This window comes from Brassica rapa, chromosome A03 (genome assembly GCF_000309985.2).
Source record: "Brassica rapa cultivar Chiifu-401-42 chromosome A03, CAAS_Brap_v3.01, whole genome shotgun sequence".
Classification (NCBI taxonomy): Eukaryota; Viridiplantae; Streptophyta; class Magnoliopsida; order Brassicales; family Brassicaceae; genus Brassica; species Brassica rapa.
Window position 1 is genome coordinate 11,319,418 of NC_024797.2, and position 18,957 is coordinate 11,338,374.

An 18,957-nucleotide genomic window follows, 5' to 3' on the forward strand; every position below is an offset into this window, starting at 1 on the left:
GACATAAATCCTCGCTGATCAGCAGTGTGAGGATTATAAGACTCTAACTGAGCTAGAAGGTTTTAACCAACCGCTAATTTCACCTTTTTCCTAGTTACTACAATACAAAACTCGCCGAGTAATTCAGCTTATCACAGACCCACAGATATTCCGACATGATGTGATTCAGAGATTGCGAGTTTCAAACAGAACACCTCCTTTTGTTCGGTCTTAATTTCCGTGTGTCACAGCTGAGAAAACAATGGCGTCTTTTGCTAAAGTCTGTACGTACAATAAGCCTGTACCGGTATTAACGACTTCTCTCTGTATATGCTCATGCCGTGTATCCACTAAGAAAACCCTAAATCTCCCACCTTTCTCCGATTACTCGAGCTTACGTCTGGTCCGTGATGCCAAAACCGAACCTTTGTTTCTTTCCCGCCTTGGTCGGATTCCTGTTAAACGGCGTTTCCTCACGGCCGTTACTCGAGCTGAATCGAACCAGCTTGGTGATGACAACTCAGAGGTAAATAGTAACTTTATATGCTCGCTCCCAAGAATCTATTTTAGATATAAAGATTCAATTTTTAAGTTTAGTTTATGAAATTGAGGGTAGTCACTTTGTCTGATTCAATGAGCCTTCGCTGATTCCTCTCAAAGTTTCCATCTTTTTTTTGCTAGGGAGTTGATAAAAGAATCCACGATTTGCAGAATGTTGAAGAAGAAGAGAAGCAGAAGAAAGCAAGCCAGCTTAAGAAAAGAGTCATCTTTGGTGTTGCCATTGGGTTACCTGTTGGAGGTGTTGTCTTAGCTGGAGGATGGGTTTTCACATTAGCCTTGGCAGCTTCTGTTTTCATCGGTTCTCGTGAATATTTCGAGCTCGTTAGAAGTAGAGGCATAGCTAAAGGAATGACTCCTCCTCCTAGATACGTATCACGTTTTTGCTCCGTTATATGTGCTCTTATGCCCATACTTACACTGTAAGTTCAATATCTCTTGTTGTTGTTGTTAACCATTTTGACTGCTTCTTGAGACTGAGTTTCTTGTTTAGGTACTATGGTAACATTGATATATGGGTGACATGCGCAGCGTTTGTTGTTGCAATGGCTTTGTTAGTACAGAGAGGAAACCCACGTTTTTCTCAGCTGAGTAGTACAATGTTTGGCTTGTTTTACTGTGGCTATCTCCCTTGTTTCTGGGTTAAGCTTCGTTGTGGTTTAGCTGCTCCTGCGCTCAACACTGGCAAGCTCTCTCTCACCTCTTTTTCTCCCTCCTTTTATATCTCAAAAACATAAAAGCTCTTGAGACTTTGTCCTCCTTTCTTAGGAATTGCAAGGACTTGGCCAATTTTTCTTGGTGGTCCACCTCAGTGGACGGTGGGACTCGTGGCAACGTTGATTTCATTCAGTGGTGTGATTGCCACAGACACATTTGCTTTCCTCGGTGGCAAGGTAAACAATAAGCTTTTTTAACTAGTAAAACTGGTTTGAATTTGATTTTAACTATAGAAAAGTTGCAGGCTTTTGGTAGGACACCTCTTACTAGTATTAGTCCCAAGAAGACATGGGAAGGGACTTTTGCTGGACTTGTTGGTTGTATAGTCATTACCATTCTACTCTCTAAGTCTCTGTCTTGGCCTCAGTCTCTGTTCAGGTTACTTAGTTTTTTATCTAAACTCAGTTTCTTTCTTATCATCTCTCTGTTTGTAAATACTTTCTTTACTTGATTTGTATCCTCAGCTCCATTGCTTTTGGGTTTATTAACTTCTTTGGGTCAGTCTTTGGTGATCTTACTGAATCAATGATCAAACGTGATGCTGGCGTCAAAGACTCTGGTTCACTTATCCCTGGACATGGTAAGAATCTCCCCACGTAACATACTAATACATAGATCATTCACACCTCCTCTTAATAAATCTCTTTGTCCATGGAGCAGGTGGAATATTGGACAGGGTTGATAGTTACATTTTCACCGGTGCATTAGCATACTCGTTCATCAAAACATCCCTTAGACTTTACGGAGTTTGATGATCCACTGTAGCTTCAAGAAAACTTACAAGTGGTTCCACGGTACAAAGTAGCTGTGAAAAAGAAAAATATGGTTCAGTGTTGTTGCCATTTGAGAGATGCAGAAGACTTGTAAGAGCCTATGTGACAGTGACTATCTGGTTCAGTGCAACTACCGGTTTGGGTTTGGTTAATGTTTGACAGTTGAGTTGCCAAAGAAAGTCGGGCTTTAATTAGTAATTTAATTTTGTATTCATAGGAATTTGGTACTCCATATATAAATGTGATCAATTCTTAAGAACTCTTTTTATATTTAATGAAAAACTATATGATAGTTTGACCTTAACTATATATTACACTAAAATTATTACATGATTAACGGCCGAATTGCAATTATTTTGATGGTGATGGGTCTACCACTACTCCACCATTGACGCTGTTCTACAAAGACAAGGGATTTGATTTTTCATTTTGTTGCTTCTATAAAATGAACCTTTTGTTATAAAATATATAAAAACTAAAATGAGGTATTGAGAAAGGAAAGTTAGAAAGAGTGACTACAAATATGTAGGGTTGAGAGAATGCGTTGTTCCCAAGCAGACTTTTAAAATCGTGTGACACAAAAAAGTAGATTAATCTATTTTTAAAGAATCAAAAGATAGTGATAAAAATGAGAAAATGAAGAAATGATTGGGAAGAAGAAGATATTGGTGGAGCCATGGAGCGAGAGCATCAGCTTAAGATTTTGTATCTATCAAAGTTTATTCCTTTCTTATGAAATGTCACACATTAATTTGTATGCTTTTAACCACATTCTTTAACATTTTGTAAAAGTGTAAGACTATGGAAACAAAATAATAAAATACTGTTTGTAAAACCACATGCTGTACATCTAAAATGAAGTCTTCACTTCAATAATTATAAATCTATCGATTATTGAATATCTTATAAGTTATAAAATTTCAAAGTCTTAACATTTTAATTAATTTTATATTTTAATTTATTTGATAGTTGGAAGCATTAATGCATAGTTTACAAAAATCTTTTTTTTCATAGTTTACTGAAATCATTTAATACATAATCTGTGGGGAGTATGGGGAAAATATTTTCACACGAATTATATTACTTATATATTTTAATTCGTGATGAATTATTTGTATGATGTAATGTTTGTAAGCACGTATGTGTGCATGAACCGGTGGTTCTTAATTAATTCGCAAAGTAAAATTATGAAGCTTTCTTTGGCAGTCATGGAGACAAAAGTGTCTGTTGTCGGTTTGGCTCCATGTTAATTCACGTTATTATATTTCTAGTTTAAATTCTCATATCTTATTGATGACTGTTTAGTTTTAAAGCTGTAATAACTAAAGCTGATGATGCTTTTTTATATTGTCAAAAAGCTGATAATTTCGAAATTAGGAAACCAAAACAAACAAAAATTTCATACAAAGTAACATGCAAACCTCGATCCGCTACTAGAGCCTAGAACAAGATTACAGACCATTATCGAGTGTTTTAATAGTTCGGTAAGATGCTAGTGGATTAGATATCGATCTTATCTTAGTAAACAAAGACGACAATAATTGATATATATAGATATGCAGGGTTAATAATTATACTATTTGTTTCTTTAATCCAGCCAATGCACAAAACTACACGTTTTTAAGAAATTTTAATTCTCTTACACCGACGTCATAAAACTAGATCGATCTTAATTTAATGAAGCGGTTGGTCCCAAATCAAGACCGTCCAATTTAGTTAACATATAAAAGTTCAATAACCAAAAACTATATAATATTAAGCACCAATGACTATAGCCCCATGTGATTTCACGTATAAAAGTCGAATTACAATAATGAACATGTATACTATATGATATATACCTTAAAGCTAAAAGCTTAGGAATACAGTTAAGGGCTATACTTTTTAATCCTTCAATTAATATTAAACAAATTGTACGTAAATTAAAGTCTTAACCTTTTCTATGACAGAAAACAAATAATTTATGTTAGGGACCCAAGACGATTAAACAAACATTCAACCTTGGAAGCTCAAAAAACCAAATGAGAAACGAATTGGCTCAACTTTGTGGTTGTAAAAATTTATTACTTTATAGAAATGTGTTATAACAGTATCTCTTGCATGTACCGTGAGTATTTCTCTATCTCTTGTCACCTTCCAAAGGTAAGATAAAGTTGTCGTTGATTGTTATTTTATGTGTATTGTATATCGGTTTTCACCATATATGTAATCATGTATGAACTTAAACACTAGAATAAGCTCTTAGACATAGTTTTCCACAAGTCTTATTCAAGTAAATAATTAGAAGGCAATCAATATTAAAAGAAACAATAGTCCAAATTAGACTGTTTATACAGCTAAACTATACACTCAAGTCCCCTCAAAGCAAAATATAATGTATCTGATTTGAAATAACTATCCCTTTAGCAATTTCTGTTTTTGGATAAGAGATCTATTGATTGCATAAACTCAAAAGGACCAAAATAGAATCTAACAAAAGGAGATTTTTGATTATATATCCTTACTTCCTTCAAATGTCAACACCACAGTTGAAACTAAGAACAACATTGAAGAACAACATAACATCATTTAAAATAAAAAAAAAGTGAGATTGAAATCATAAAAGAAACATAAAAATTAGCTGAGATGCATATGGTTTCTTCTAACATTTCCAAGCAGAGACAGTAACAAGTTCTTTCCTCTGCCAACACATGACAAGTGAAGACTGTCTTTTCTCAACATGAAACCCTCTCACCGGATTCCTCTGCATCAAACACTCCGCCTGAGTCTCCGCCGTCTGACTCAAACTCGCCGGAGTAAACCCACATTGTGTAAACAAGCTTCTCCACGGCGGCGATCTTTCAATCCAACGGTGTCGTTTCACCAAAAGCTTCTCGATAGAAGGTCGCACCCAAAACCTCTCAACACTCGAATCCTCTTGGCTTTGATTGGCGTCGAGAGACTCGAGCAGAGTGGTGTGGTACTGAAGCGCGTGGATCACGGCGTTAGGAAACGGCGCGTCGTTACGGTCACACCCTCTATCTGAACAAACGACGACGTTTGGGGATATCTGTTTAAGAAAACGGAGGATTAACGGAAGGTAACCGGAGTCGACGGAGCTTAAAGGAAGATTCACCGCGACAGCTTCTTTCTCCGATGAACGGAGAGAGAGCGGCCAGTAAGCCGGGTTCAGAAGAAGCTCGAGACTCAACAACTCCATTTCAAACGGAATCTTCAGCTCTCCGGCAAAGCTTCGGAGATTCTCCTCGGTGAATCTGAGCTCGAACTCGTCGGAGACTGAAGAAGGAGGAGGAGCAAAGACAGTTACTTTAAGACACGACCCTCTTTTCCTTGCAAGCTCCTGCATTAAAGACGACCATTGTCCTCCGTATCCAACATCGAAGTCGATGACGTGGATCCGCTCGAAGCCCAACTCGAGAATCGATTGGTTCGCGGTGAAGTTGACGAACTGGAGAAACGGCGACGTTTCGGAGAAGGTTCTGTAAGCTGCGATTCTGAGGATGAGAATCTCCGGCGTGAGTAACGGTGGTGCTGCGTCGTGGACGAGAGAGAGGAGAGCTTCGGAGATGTGGGAAGCTGCTCTATGAAACGGAGCTTTGTTGTTGTAGCTGCTGCTGAGATGGTGATTGAGCCGCGCCAATATCCCTTGCGCGAGAATGGTGTGGTCGCCGGTGGTTGCTATTAGCTCCGCCGCGTTGAAGAGCTGTTCGATGATGACTGACTGGTCATCATTAGCTATCCCCGGCGGCAGAACCGGAACCGGAACCAAAGCCGCCGCGGGTGAAGAAGAAGAAGAAGGCGAGATTTGTTGGGGGTGAAACTGAACCGGAAACTGGTATTGCTGAACCGGAACCGGATCGGAAAATGGGAAAACCGGTTGATGAGATCCGGAATTGAACCGTTTCGTAGGCGGAGACGAAGGAGGGTTAGAGAACAAAGATTCTTGATTCGGAATCTGATGAGTTTGCTCGTTAAACGGGAAGCCGCATGATAACAAAGGATTCGAACCATCGCTTACCGGAGCTGAACCGGATCCGAAACCGAAACCCGGGTCGAGAACACCGAATCCTGAACCCGGGTCCATGATAAGCCTCAAGATGCTCTGTTCTTGATCAGGAGAGATAACTCCGTCGAGATCGTCCAAGCTTATTTGACTACATTTATCATCACCGGCGGTTGTTGTGGTGGCGGTGACGGTGACGGCACCACCGCCGTGAGAGGAAGACAGCGTCGTGTTGGTGGTGGTCGAGGAGTGAGAAGCGAGAGGACTAGGGCTTCTTAAAGCGTCGAGAACAGACGTTGGTTCTTGTAAACCACCACGGAAAACATAACCGAGATCTTCTCGTTCTTCTTCGATTCCGGTTTTGTCTTGATTAAACCGTGTTTTGTGAGAATCTGAGTAGAAAGAAGAAACACTGAACACCCCCTCCCCTTGAAATCTTTCAAAGGATAAGGGCATGGCCTCATACACAGTAACGAAGAAAAACTTATTAGAGAGAGATCTCAGAACAGAACAGGAAGACAACAAAAGAAGAGAGAGAGGGTGCGGTTTGTGTAATGAAGAATTTTTATTTATATTTTGTTTTTATTTATTATTTTGTTTTGCTTCTCCTTCCTCCTCTATGTGTGGCTTGTGTCTGTAGATGTACTTATCTACATATGTACCGTGTTCTTGTGCCATCGTTGTCGTCTCTCTTCGCAATATGCTGCGCGTGACTCTACTCTCTCTAAAGTCATTTTCCCCTCTTTATTTTAGTCACCATATTTGTCTTATAAGCTGTCAAATTTTTAGTTTTTTGTTGCTTTGTTTTGGAATGTTGCCTTGTATAGTATTTATATATAAATCACCCTTGCTACTTTCAAGTGGGTTAAATTAATTAAATGGCTCCTATGTGGGCTCAATGAAAAAAAAAACAATTGTAAATCTTATTGCCCTGCCTCTATAAGGTCCAATTCTACCTACTTGTGAATTTTATAACAACAAATTACTAGTTGGTAAGCATTTTGTAGGGTTTTAAACTTCGTAAACTAAATCATTGATGATGATATAATATGATGTAAACAACCGGTTCAACCCAATTGGGTTGATAAAAATTCGGCTGATAAATCAAATTTTGAAGTTTGAAGATTCACTTGAAGTATTTGGTTATATGACCTTTAACAAAAAGCTATGGTTACATGATTTTCTTGATCAAGGTTTAGTAATTCAGTAATATACAAAACATATGATTAACATAATAAACAGGTCAATAAAAAGCAAAACATGTAGTCGATTGTGGAAATAAGAGTTGTCTATTTGTCATAACGATAATTGAAATTCATTATATATTACTAAACAAACATGTTTTGCGATTTTTATTTAGACAAAATGCTACATGTTATTTTCCAGCATTGAAATGAAAACATATATACAAAAATCAGAAGAAAAGAAATTCAAGCACACAATTCAAAAAGTAAATTACAACAAAGTGTTTTTTCTTTTGAAAATTTCAAATGTTTTACAAATTTCAACGTGCTTTACATAGGCAAATAGTACTTTTTTCAAAAATAATGAAAAAGAGGCGCGTAAAAAAATCATTGATCTGAAAGACTGAAACAGTGTTATTAAAAAGAAAATCTTACAAATGCCGAGGAAACAGAGCAAAAAGACGAAACTGACGCAGATGTTTCATTACTCCTTATTTACGTGAATTCCCAATTCTATCCTCTTATACCATTGAGAGACACTACAAAGGAGAGAGGCATATTATGGTAATTTCAGGGGAAACAACTCTGGCAGGTTGGCTTTGGGCCTTGTTTTCGAAACTAAATCTGACGGACCGGTGCTCTATTTGAGTGTCTCTCTGTGTAGCTTTTTGAAGATTTTTTGAAAACATCGAGACCAACTCTTTCAACGGCTGTGATTCTTTGTCTATCCATAGATCCAGTGGCTCTAAATTATGTTAGAAGTATTCATCTTTTTGTATTGCTTTTCTAAATAAAATCTAAGATGGGTGGTTGTGTCTATTACTTTAACTCGTGGTTAAAAAGTTGTTAATGATGGCATGTGTTTGTTAAATAATTAACATTATTTTATTGGGACTTTTATCAATGCATGTTTTGGAAATAATTCCCAATTTGTATGGTTTCGTTTCGTTTTATGTTTTGAGGTTTTTGTTGTCCAAAAAAAATAATGTTTTGAGGTTTTAAGGAAATACTTCCATTTTGTGTGGAAACAAAGGTGTAGCGTTTTACTTTGTTGTTTAAAGATCAATTTGAATGATTTAACAATGATCATTTAATATATTAGTCCTGGTCAATGGAGATGACAAATGCTATGCTCAAAAACTTCAACGCACTATAAAAATAAAAATTCATTTAAATAATGAAGCGTTAATTATTATGTTAATGTTGTCTACCGTTAATAATACAGCTAAAAAATTATATAATCGATGAAAGTACAAAACAAAAACGTAATAATAAAATATTTACATTAGGTATAAGATATTGACGACACTAAACAACTGTGTTGGAAATGAAACTTTTTTTTTAGCTATAAAACAATTTATTTTCTTGCCAACATAAATCAATTTAATCGCACGGTCCCAATATGTTGTTCACAATTTCTAAGAAAATTCGTGGTAGTGAAACACCTCGATGATATTAACATGGATCACGCTAACATATTGTTTATTCCACTAAAAAACACTATACAACCATAAAATATAGTAACATTACTAATAATCAAGTGGTCCATATATGAAAGTGGAGTAAATGAAAATCAAGTAAGGATAAGTGCAGCTGGATTTCCAAGACAAGATTGAAAATTTTGGTTGCTTGTGTATGAATGTAAAGTAGACATGGTTATTAAGTTATTATTATGTGACAGAATTGCATTAAACGAACCATTATACATATAGTACTCCTATCTTGAACCAGTAATGATCAGAAAATTTAAAACAATTATATTGAGCATTGTCATTATGAGAGACATGGTTTATTTCCCAAGACAAACCACAAACCTCCATGTGAGTTTCCACCACTATTGTAACTCTGTCTTAAAACAAAATGTGTGTCGCATTAATTTATTTTTTCGTGGCTTTTTGTTATTTTCAGAATACAAATTACCAACTTGCTTATTCAATCTTTAGGAGTGGTGACTAGCTAAAGAAGGGACACCACTAACGTGCCACTTGTGTAGATATTGACGTATGTATATACTGTGTATATGTAAAATTATATTTCCTATTGTTTTACATTTTAAAATTTTAGATTTCAAATTCTTAGTAGTATATCTTTAAACCCAGCTTCAAACTTGGGGGCATTTGCGTTGAGGACATTGAGGTTGTTATACATTACTTTATATTCCCTATTGATAATAATATCTACTTATATAATTTTATTAGTAGTTTCATTTTCTCATTGGATATATGAATATCATTAATAAATCAAGATGAACATATACGTATTTATATTGATGCTATGTTCCTAGTTAAATGTTTGATACAATAATGGTCTCTTTTGTTAACGACCAACACAACAACAGAAGAGATGGTTAACGATTAATACGTAAACTAAAACTTAAGTATTATTGCTAAAATCTAGGGTTAGTTGAAATATAAAAGTATAAAATTATATGATGCACTATTACACACATAACACATTCTCCATAATCATTTGGTAATGACGAAGAGAAGCTATTATATACTCCATATATCAAACCCTTTTTTCATCTGTCAAAAATGTTAATAACGTCCCTTAATATTTATGTTGCTAAAGATTTCAAGTTTTACATACCTAATACTAAGAGTATCTCCGAACATTTTTTTGGTCCGTCGAAATAATATATTTTGATGATCGAATGACTCTATAAGATCTAGTTTTGAAGATAGCTAAACGCTACTGTAGTTTCGTTAGAATCATCCAGATGAGCGAATAGGCACGGGTAGACAGTAAAGAAGACGCAAAAGGATTTGCACGACCCGTATCATTTCATCGACATGCGTTGCAACTTGCAACTAGTCGCAAACCCTAGTTATAACTATTCAAAGGAGTGGTGACTGGCAAAGGCGGATCTAGCACTAAACTCAGATGGGAGCACATGACATGTTTACATTACATCTAACTCTCTAAATGGGGGCAGTTTTTATACTTTATACATATTACTATTGGAAAAATAAAATTTAGATGGGCGCACGTGACCCCGTTACATCGCCTCTGCGTCCGCCCCTGGTGACTGGTGCATGAACGAGAGAGTCGTATCATGTTTGTTTTGTAGCAATACATGGACACGTATGTAGTATATAGGGCATGAGCCTTTTAGAATCTATCTTATCAAACCAACTACATGCCCATTAAAGCTAAGTAATCCGTATTATCCGCTCTTACACAAATCATTAAGCCATTGCACTAACGGAGAAGTGCGTTAAATTACATTTGGTATTTTAGTCATCTTGTATTATAAAAAGCCAAAATTGCCGGAAACCAATATTTACTACAAGGCCCAACCATCGGCAAAAGATGAGGCCCAACCAGGCCCAAAACGAGAGATCCAAAAAGGACCCAGCAAAAAGAAAGCCCAAAAAGAAGAAGGTATGTCATCTCGAGCACCACCACGCGTTGCTCATAATGGTTTGCGGGTCAACCTGCCCCGCTACGGGTTGAATCATTATTTTAATTCAAAAATCGATCCAACCCGCTAACATAAAAGTTTCTACCCGCACCTGCGCCGCAAAAACCCGCGGGTTAGCGAGTACCCGCGACCCAAATTCGGCTGATCCGCACCGTCCCGCTTAAAATAATCTCGACCCACACCCGCGATTGAAAATTTTCAAATTAGTTCGATCCACATCTACTCCCCCGTTTGAGCCTTGATTAAAATTCCCAGTTCTAGCTCATATAGTGATGGAGAGACACATGCTCGAAGGAAAAGTTGCCACCGATCTTCAAGACTAGAAAGTTGTAGCCTGAACAACTCACCGACAGTCCACCGGAACACATTGGAAACATGGCATCGCATGAGAAGAAGCCGTTAGACAGCTTTAGCAACTGAAGAAGCTAAGACACCATAGGTTTTATTGCCGGAGCTCCCATATCAGAAAACAACACATCTACTCTGAGCCGAGAAATTAACCTTTGAACAGAGCCACCAAACGAGCTAAATCCAAGCAAAAGGATCTTGCTTCCTAATTTGAAGTTTTTATCGAGGAACAACAATTTCGAACCAATCGAGCTTTGGATCGGTAGAAACAAAGAAAGTTTGAAGAAGCTGAGATCAAGCAAAACTGAAATAGTCCCGGAGAAGACTACTGTCACCACCGCATAAAGATGTGAGGCGTGGAGCCAAGTGCCAACGGCAACATCGAAGAAGCTGATGTACCACTGGAGCCAAAAGCTGGCTGACCACCGAGATAATAGTGCAACACCGAAAGGGAACACATTGGAAACATGGCATCGCATGAGAAGAAGCCGTTAGACAGCTTTAGCAACTGAAGAAGCTAAGACACCATAGGTTTTATTGCCGGAGCTCCTACATCAGAAAACAACACATCTACTCTGAGCCGAGAAATTAACCTTTGAACAGAGCCACCAAACGAGCTAAATCCAAGCAAAAGGATCTTGCTTCCTAATTTGAAGTTTTTATCGAGGAACAACAATTTCGAACCAATCGAGCTTTGGATCGGTAGAAACAAAGAAAGTTTGAAGAAGCTGAGATCAAGCAAAACTGAAATAGTCCCGGAGAAGACTACTGTCACCACCGCATAAAGATGTGAGGCGTGGAGCCAAGTGCCAACGGCAACATCGAAGAAGCTGATGTACCACTGGAGCCAAAAGCTGGCTGACCACCGAGATAATAGTGCAACACCGAAAGGGAGGACCAACCGCAAAGTGTCGCTGGAAAACCACCTTCCGAAAGCTTTTTCTCATCGTCCTTTCCTCTGTGAAAAGTCTTAGAGAGAAAACAGAGGGAAAGCAAAGAGAAACCAAATACACCACCAAATTACATTTGGTATTAATTTACTAAATAAATGTCGTATTATCGTAAATAATATTTCGTCGCCAAAATACAAAAATACTTGGACTCTCTCTCTCTTCCCTCATCAAAAATTTGCAGAGAGAGAGAGAATTTGTTTCCGTTTTCTATTATCGGTTTCGTTCCGATAACCGTATACTCACAACTCAAATATATTTTCCAGCATCGGTAGCCTCCTCGGTGCTGCATGGCTAGCTTCAGCATCGGTATGCTCACAACTTGAATAATTGGTTTAAAAAGTAAATATAAATAATAATGGTAATTTATCATTATAGTTTTTCAGTTACTAAAAAATGTATTAATAATTAACTATAAAATCTTTATATCCGCATGAGGTGGTGAGTCACCTAGTTTTAATAACTTGTTTAATCAAATAAATTTTTTAAATTCGTTTTATTTTGCGGTTAATTTATACTCTTTCTATTTCAAAATACATATAGTTTTAGGATGCGACACAACTATTAAGAAACTTTTTTTTTACCTTAAAAATATTAAAACATAAATTAAAAATTATTGAACTAATCACAAAACCGATTGCAAAATATGATTGGTTACACAGTTTTTAATAAAGTTAAAAGGTACATTGAAATATGAGAACATCATCTATTTTGAAATATCAAAAACTCCCTAAAACATCATCTAGTTTGAAACATAAAGAGTATATTTTATTTATTAAGGATACAAACGATATCTACAAATTTAACTTCTAACGTGAGGGTTTGAATGTAAGAAATTACTTCTTAAATGATGTGATTAAATTTTAAATTTATTTTTTTTTTCTTACTAATTTATATATTTTATTTGTTAAGGGTATAAACGATATTAACTAATATAACTTCTAACGTGAGCGTTCGAATGTGAAAAATTACTTTTTAGAAAATAATATAAGATAGATATACAGACGATGATGATTACCTGTAGGGGTAGGCACGAATTGGATATCTGGATTTTTGGTGGTATTTTTGATCCGATTAGTTTCTTTTGAATAATCAATTATCCGATGTGTTTCGATCAGTAGCCGGATTGAAAATTTGGTGGAAAATTTTAGATTGTTTACCGGATTTCCTATTTTATCCATAAAAGTAAAAATAAAAATACATAAATTATCCAAAAGAATTTAAAATAATAATATTTTATTACAAAAATGAAAAAAAATATATTTAATTTTAAAAATTATAATAACTAATTTAAAAACTTTAGCAAAAAGATTGCTGTAAAACTTATATAAAATAGAATATTTATATAACTTATACGTAGTATTTTTGGCTTGTGAAAGACGAAGATTATAGAATTGACCTAAGCAAAAAAAAAAAGTGAATGATTATGTTTGGAGAACAAGGTAAGGTTATCTAGACACGTAAGGGAATATACTATACAAATAGGTATAAGTTAATCGTTATCCAATCATACAAGAAAAAGAAATAGCCTTTGTTGACATCTTCTTCTCTCTGTTTTAAAGAGTTTCATCCTTATCCATTCCATCAATTTCTCTCTCTCTGTTACCTTTCAGTTGATTAGATCTTCTTAAATTCTTACCTTCGATTTTAGATTTGGGATCCTTGTTGTGTAGATTCTCAGGAGTAAAGATGAACAAAGGCAGCAGCTTCAAGCTTGACAACGATTACGGTTAGTTTTTCTTTCTTGTGATCTTAGGTTTATAAGAGCACATACATGTGTTTATATCTGAGTCTTCGAGATGGGTTTTTGTGTACAGAAAAGAGGAAAGCTGAAGCTGGAAGGATCAGGGAGAAGTACCCTGATAGAATCCCGGTATGCTCTGTTTCTTGTTAAAGGTTTTATCTTTATGCTCTGTTTCTTGATTCCACGAACAAGAAGATGATCTCATTAGATCCTTTAGGGGAATGTTTGGATTCTTGTGTTTGATCAGATGGTCTTCTTAGATCAAGAATCTTTGTTTGTTTGAGAGATACATGCAATACTGTTTTGAAACCTCTGTCCTTCTTCTTCTTATGTTTCAAGATTTTGATCACTTTCTTGCATTGTATTGATCATTCAAGAAATGTTTTTTTTTTGTGTGGGTTGTTGCAGGTGATTGTGGAAAAGGCTGAGAAAAGTGATATCCCAAACATTGACAAGAAAAAGTAATGACCTTTGTTCCCATCTTTAAATTCTCTTACGTTCAAGATTTTGTAAAATTTATATGTGATTTTTCTAAATGTTTTGGATTCTGTATCAATGCAGATACCTTGTGCCATCAGACCTAACAGTAGGACAATTCGTGTATGTGATTCGGAAGAGGATCAAACTGAGTGCAGAAAAAGCTATCTTTATATTCGTAGACAATGTTCTTCCTCCTACAGGAGAGATCATGTCAAGCGTCTATGAGGAGAAGAAAGACCAAGATGGCTTCCTTTACATCACTTACAGTGGCGAGAACACGTTTGGTGCTTCTTCAATCTGAATCCCCTAACCTGAGAAACGCATTTATTCTGTTGTTTCCCACAATCTTTCAACTTTGTGTATATAATAAGTATCATTCTCTCAGCATAATCTTCTCAAGATTTATGTTTTTTTTTCTTCTTCTCACTTCAGTTTTTAATAATGTAAACTAAGACTAATATTAAATATTCTCTACATTGGCATTATTATTATCTTTATGATAATATTATTTTAGTTATAATAGGTTTATCATCGAAAATATGGCTTTGGTTGTCTTTTACAATGTTAAAGAAATCTTTATGCGATAAGAATGAAACTATTAACCAACGTTACAAACATGGTCAATATTAGCAAATCCCATCTCCCCATTGTTGTTCCAACTCAAGTTAATACACAAATATGGATTATTTATTTTTTATTTTGGGAAAAAAATGATATTAAAAATTTTGAGCTGGATACAAACTCGTAGCCTTGAATAATACGTTATATCTAGAAAGCAAAAAATATAAGTTATTAAAAGGATACACAAGGATCCATTGAAAACTATCTTACGCTGAATCAAAATGTCATGCTTTGTTTGAAGCTACTAGTAAATAAGAAAAAATACCAGTGGAACCATAATCACCTGAACATGTCACAACAACAGAGAGATATATGATTGATGGATCATGGACACACGACGCATTCTTCAGTGATCGTGGATGGACATATAAATATTTTGGAAGAGTAATTCAACTTTTGAGAGCAAAAAACCAACACAGAAGAATCTCACCCCTCATTTGGAACTTGAGGCTCTCTCATAAGTAATAGAGTGCATGCTACAACTATCGGCGTATCAGAGTTTTGGCACTGATTGTAAAGATTGAATCTTAATGATTCAAGATCTAGGAGTATAGCCGAACTTTTTCTTTGAATTGAAGAAGTTGTCAAGACTGAAGCATAGATTTTCCAATTTCTCAATTGTTTTTATTTCTTGTTCAGAAAATGCATCTTCTTATTCATTAGCTAAGATAACAAAGTCCTTTCACATGGATATGTATTACATTGGTTTGTTCTTTCTTGTTTGGTTTCCGAGACTATCTTAAGTTTGAGTAATCGAATAGAAAAAAAAAACTTATGAGATAATAGCTCTTTTATGAAGTTTTTAAAAGTTGTTTTAAAAAAAACTGTTCAATTATTTTTGATTTGATCAATAAATAAAATTTTCAAATCTTAAGAATTGAAACTGGGGAGAAAAATATTTTTATACATGAAAAATAAAAAAAAATCTAAATACGATCCATGTATTAATTCAACAAAAAAATACTCTACTATCTAATTTGAGAAACAATTAATATATCAAAAAAAAAAATCTAAAATGTGGTGACAAATTGAAATCTATGTTTTAGAATTACATTTGTGAAGAACAAACTTTACTGATAGGGAATTATCACTAATAATAGAATCTAAAGGAATAGGGACCAATGCAATGTAAGATTTATATCTTATCAACAACGTGCAATGTATACCACCTCGATGCTTAAACTGATACATACCAAGCAGAGAGACACTCTGGCACAACCATGTCGAAACAAAGATTGTGGAACCCTGTTCATAATTATATTAACAAACAAACAAGACAAGAATCATGTCTCCTCCATTATCACCATTGAAAAAAATATCTCAAAATTAGTCTAATCAGTACCATGGTCTCAAGTTGCAAAAGCCAACTAGCTGTATATTTTTGTTTCTTACTCGAATTTTCTTTGCATTCACACATCACATGTTCGTTTTAACTTTGTAAATTTCTGTTACGAAGGCACTAACTTCTTCTATATAAACTATGTCCTATATCTCCTTCACATTCATCCCAAAAACATTCCTAGAATTTTCTATGGCTCCTAAGGCTCTTGCAGTTACAGCTCTTCTTCTCACACTTAATCTTCTTTTCTTCAGTTTTGTAACTTCCACAAAATGTCCACCGACTACTCCTAAAACCCCAAAATCTCCAAAGAAGGACCCTCCGGTTAAACCCACTTGTCCTACCGACACACTTAAGCTCGGTGTTTGCGCAGACCTATTGGGCTTGGTTAACGTTCTTGTTGGTTCTCCACCAAAGACTCCATGTTGTGCACTTCTTAATGGTCTTGCTAATGTTGAAGCTGCGGTTTGTCTTTGCACCGCTCTTAAAGCCAATGTCTTGGGGATTAATCTCAATGTTCCTGTTGATCTGAGCTTGTTATTGAACTATTGTGGGAAGAAACTTCCTTATGGCTTCCAATGTGCTTGAAGAGATTTTTTAAAAAAATCTCTTGGTTATGCTTTGTTCTGTTGGTTTCTATTGTTATCTATTGTTTTTTTTTGTTTGTGAGAAAAATGCAAATCTACAACCTTTGTTATTTCATATTGAACTTGTTAATGAAATCGTTTATTGTAATGTCTTATTATCTCTCCTAATGTAAATGTGTGGTTGATAAAAGATATCATTTCAATGATTCCTTATAAGAAACCTATCCCAAAAAACAAGAAGTAGACAAATATTAATAAATACTGGATCTAACCGACATAAAAAAATTAGCTAAAGAATGGAGAATCAATACATCACTTATATATCCCACAAGAATTTTTATCTAAATAATGTAGTATATTTAATATGCATTCTTGAGATGTAAGTAGGAAATAGTCTATTGAAAACAGTAGAAGCCGAACATCAAAGAAATTCACAACAGATAGATCATTTATACAGGATACGTAAGTACTTTGAGACCGTCCAAAAAATTACGTTCAGTCAAAACAAAGTTCAACAGACTCTTCAGTGTTCCGTGTCGTTCGTGCTCTTGCTTCAGTGCCTGCCTCCCTTGGGTTTACATGGTTTTTTACTTTGTCATGAAACTCACCATAGGCCCATATGGCTCTATAAGTCCAGATAAGTATGGACCACACGCGTCGAAAGCGGGAGGGTACAATTGTCATTCGACGTAGAAATTGGATGGTCCGATATAGAATAACGCACCAGTTGCTACGGAAAGCCGCATTAATTTAGATAGGCTGATTTCTAGAATGCCTCAGTTATTTTAATGGGCTGATCTCGTAGGCCTGATATTATATAGTCACTTTACCGATTTGTGCCAGTGTATTTGATCTCATAGTGATTTAATTTGGTGTGTAATGTCATTTTCTTTTGTCAAATTTGCCACAGAATGTTCATCACTGTACTTTTAGATTAACTTATTGCTATCACAGAATTTTTATTTTACGAGACAAATATTTCTTAGTAACTTATATTCTTTCAGCTCCATTTCACAACCAAAATCACCTTTTATAATATTAAAATATAATTATACATTAAGATATAATTATGTAGATAATTTTCTGAATTTTAAATTTTACTAGTTTTGGGTAAGAGTTAAATGAGAAAATTAATAGTTATGTTTTTCAGAAAAAACTAATAGTTATGAAAATTACATTAAAATGTGAAATTATAAACACAAAACAGTTTAATCTCATATATATTAAAATAGAAGCATTACAACATTTTAGATATGACACATGTTATCACTAGAATGCTTCTTGAAATCTCTAGAGAAATATGTTGGTTCACTAAACATATATTATATATTTTTCATTAAACTAATCATGAAATTAATTAACAATCTACCATTGTTATTTTTTCTACTTTCTTTAGATAAAAGCTGGAGTATAAAATTACCAAAAGTGAATAAAATATATGTTTGACAATTAATGATTTTAATAATAAAAATTTGATAACAATTTACATATCTTTCATTATTTTAATGCTATAATAATAAAATAAATTAAACAATCATATTAACCATATAATAGAACTTTATATTTTTGTATATGCTATATTTTGAATTTAAAAAAAAAACTATAAATTACGAAAACTGTTAAAAGTCTCACACTGAAAATTTTATAGTGTATAGTTTAAAATTTTTGTTTTAATAAAATACAAATGATCAAAACACCATACAAGTAAAACAATTATTTAATAGATATTCAGATTAATATTTATATATATATATATATATATATACATAAGACTTATGACATGATATAATTATGGTTGAACACGCAAAGTTTCTATTCAATAATCAATACCATTAAAAGAGGATCATTCACTTAATGAAAATTACACTTTCTCAAAAATACCCTTATTTTTACAAAGGATGAAAAAAATTCATTAATGGCATTTAAGTCTTTTGGTTTTGGGCCTACATATACACCTAAATAGATCTATAAATAATGGACATATATATATTTAAAAGATATACTAATTTTAAATATAATATATGTATAAATATATTACGAACTATAAATAAATTAGCAAACATGAAAATATCATTTTCTTAAATATACATATCAATATTCAAAACAGATCATTTGAATATTATACATTTTTTCAATACAAATCAAAATCCTATATCCTATACCATATATCATATACATATTTGAATATCATTTTTCCATTTATAATGTCATTTTATACATAATATTGATATGACAATTACGAGTGTTCAA

The 18,957-nt window shown here is 34.4% G+C and overlaps 4 protein-coding genes across 5 annotated transcripts; 3 read left to right on the plus strand and 1 right to left on the minus strand.

The window, feature by feature from the left end:
- The first annotated feature begins 8 nt into the window (after positions 1-8).
- On the plus strand, positions 9-2,331 carry LOC103858158 (phosphatidate cytidylyltransferase 4, chloroplastic). Of its 2 annotated transcripts, none has more exons than XM_009135458.3 (7): positions 9-505; positions 661-959; positions 1,031-1,221; positions 1,306-1,430; positions 1,499-1,632; positions 1,719-1,834; positions 1,915-2,331. In XM_009135458.3, the coding sequence occupies exons 1-7, from the start codon at positions 242-244 to the stop codon at positions 2,004-2,006; spliced, it is 1,221 nt and encodes a 406-aa protein (XP_009133706.1). In that variant the 5' UTR covers positions 9-241; the 3' UTR covers positions 2,007-2,331. The 2 variants fall into 2 exon arrangements, with proteins under 2 accessions (XP_009133706.1, XP_009133707.1); XM_009135459.3 differs by having other exon boundaries at positions 691-959.
- A 2,159-nt stretch (positions 2,332-4,490) lies between these two features.
- LOC103858159 (scarecrow-like protein 27) lies at positions 4,491-6,899 on the minus strand. The gene has a single exon (XM_009135460.3). It carries the CDS (start codon positions 6,484-6,486, stop codon positions 4,669-4,671), a length of 1,818 nt encoding a protein of 605 aa, XP_009133708.2. The 5' UTR covers positions 6,487-6,899; the 3' UTR covers positions 4,491-4,668.
- Positions 6,900-13,406: 6,507 nt separating this feature from the next.
- LOC103858161 (autophagy-related protein 8e) lies at positions 13,407-14,673 on the plus strand. The gene is made up of 4 exons (XM_009135461.3): positions 13,407-13,665; positions 13,754-13,809; positions 14,089-14,141; positions 14,242-14,673. Exons 1-4 carry the CDS (start codon positions 13,626-13,628, stop codon positions 14,459-14,461), a joined length of 369 nt encoding a protein of 122 aa, XP_009133709.1. The 5' UTR covers positions 13,407-13,625; the 3' UTR covers positions 14,462-14,673.
- Positions 14,674-16,268: 1,595 nt separating this feature from the next.
- LOC103858162 (14 kDa proline-rich protein DC2.15) lies at positions 16,269-16,910 on the plus strand. The gene has a single exon (XM_009135462.3). It carries the CDS (start codon positions 16,313-16,315, stop codon positions 16,706-16,708), a length of 396 nt encoding a protein of 131 aa, XP_009133710.1. The 5' UTR covers positions 16,269-16,312; the 3' UTR covers positions 16,709-16,910.
- Positions 16,911-18,957: the final 2,047 nt, after the last annotated feature.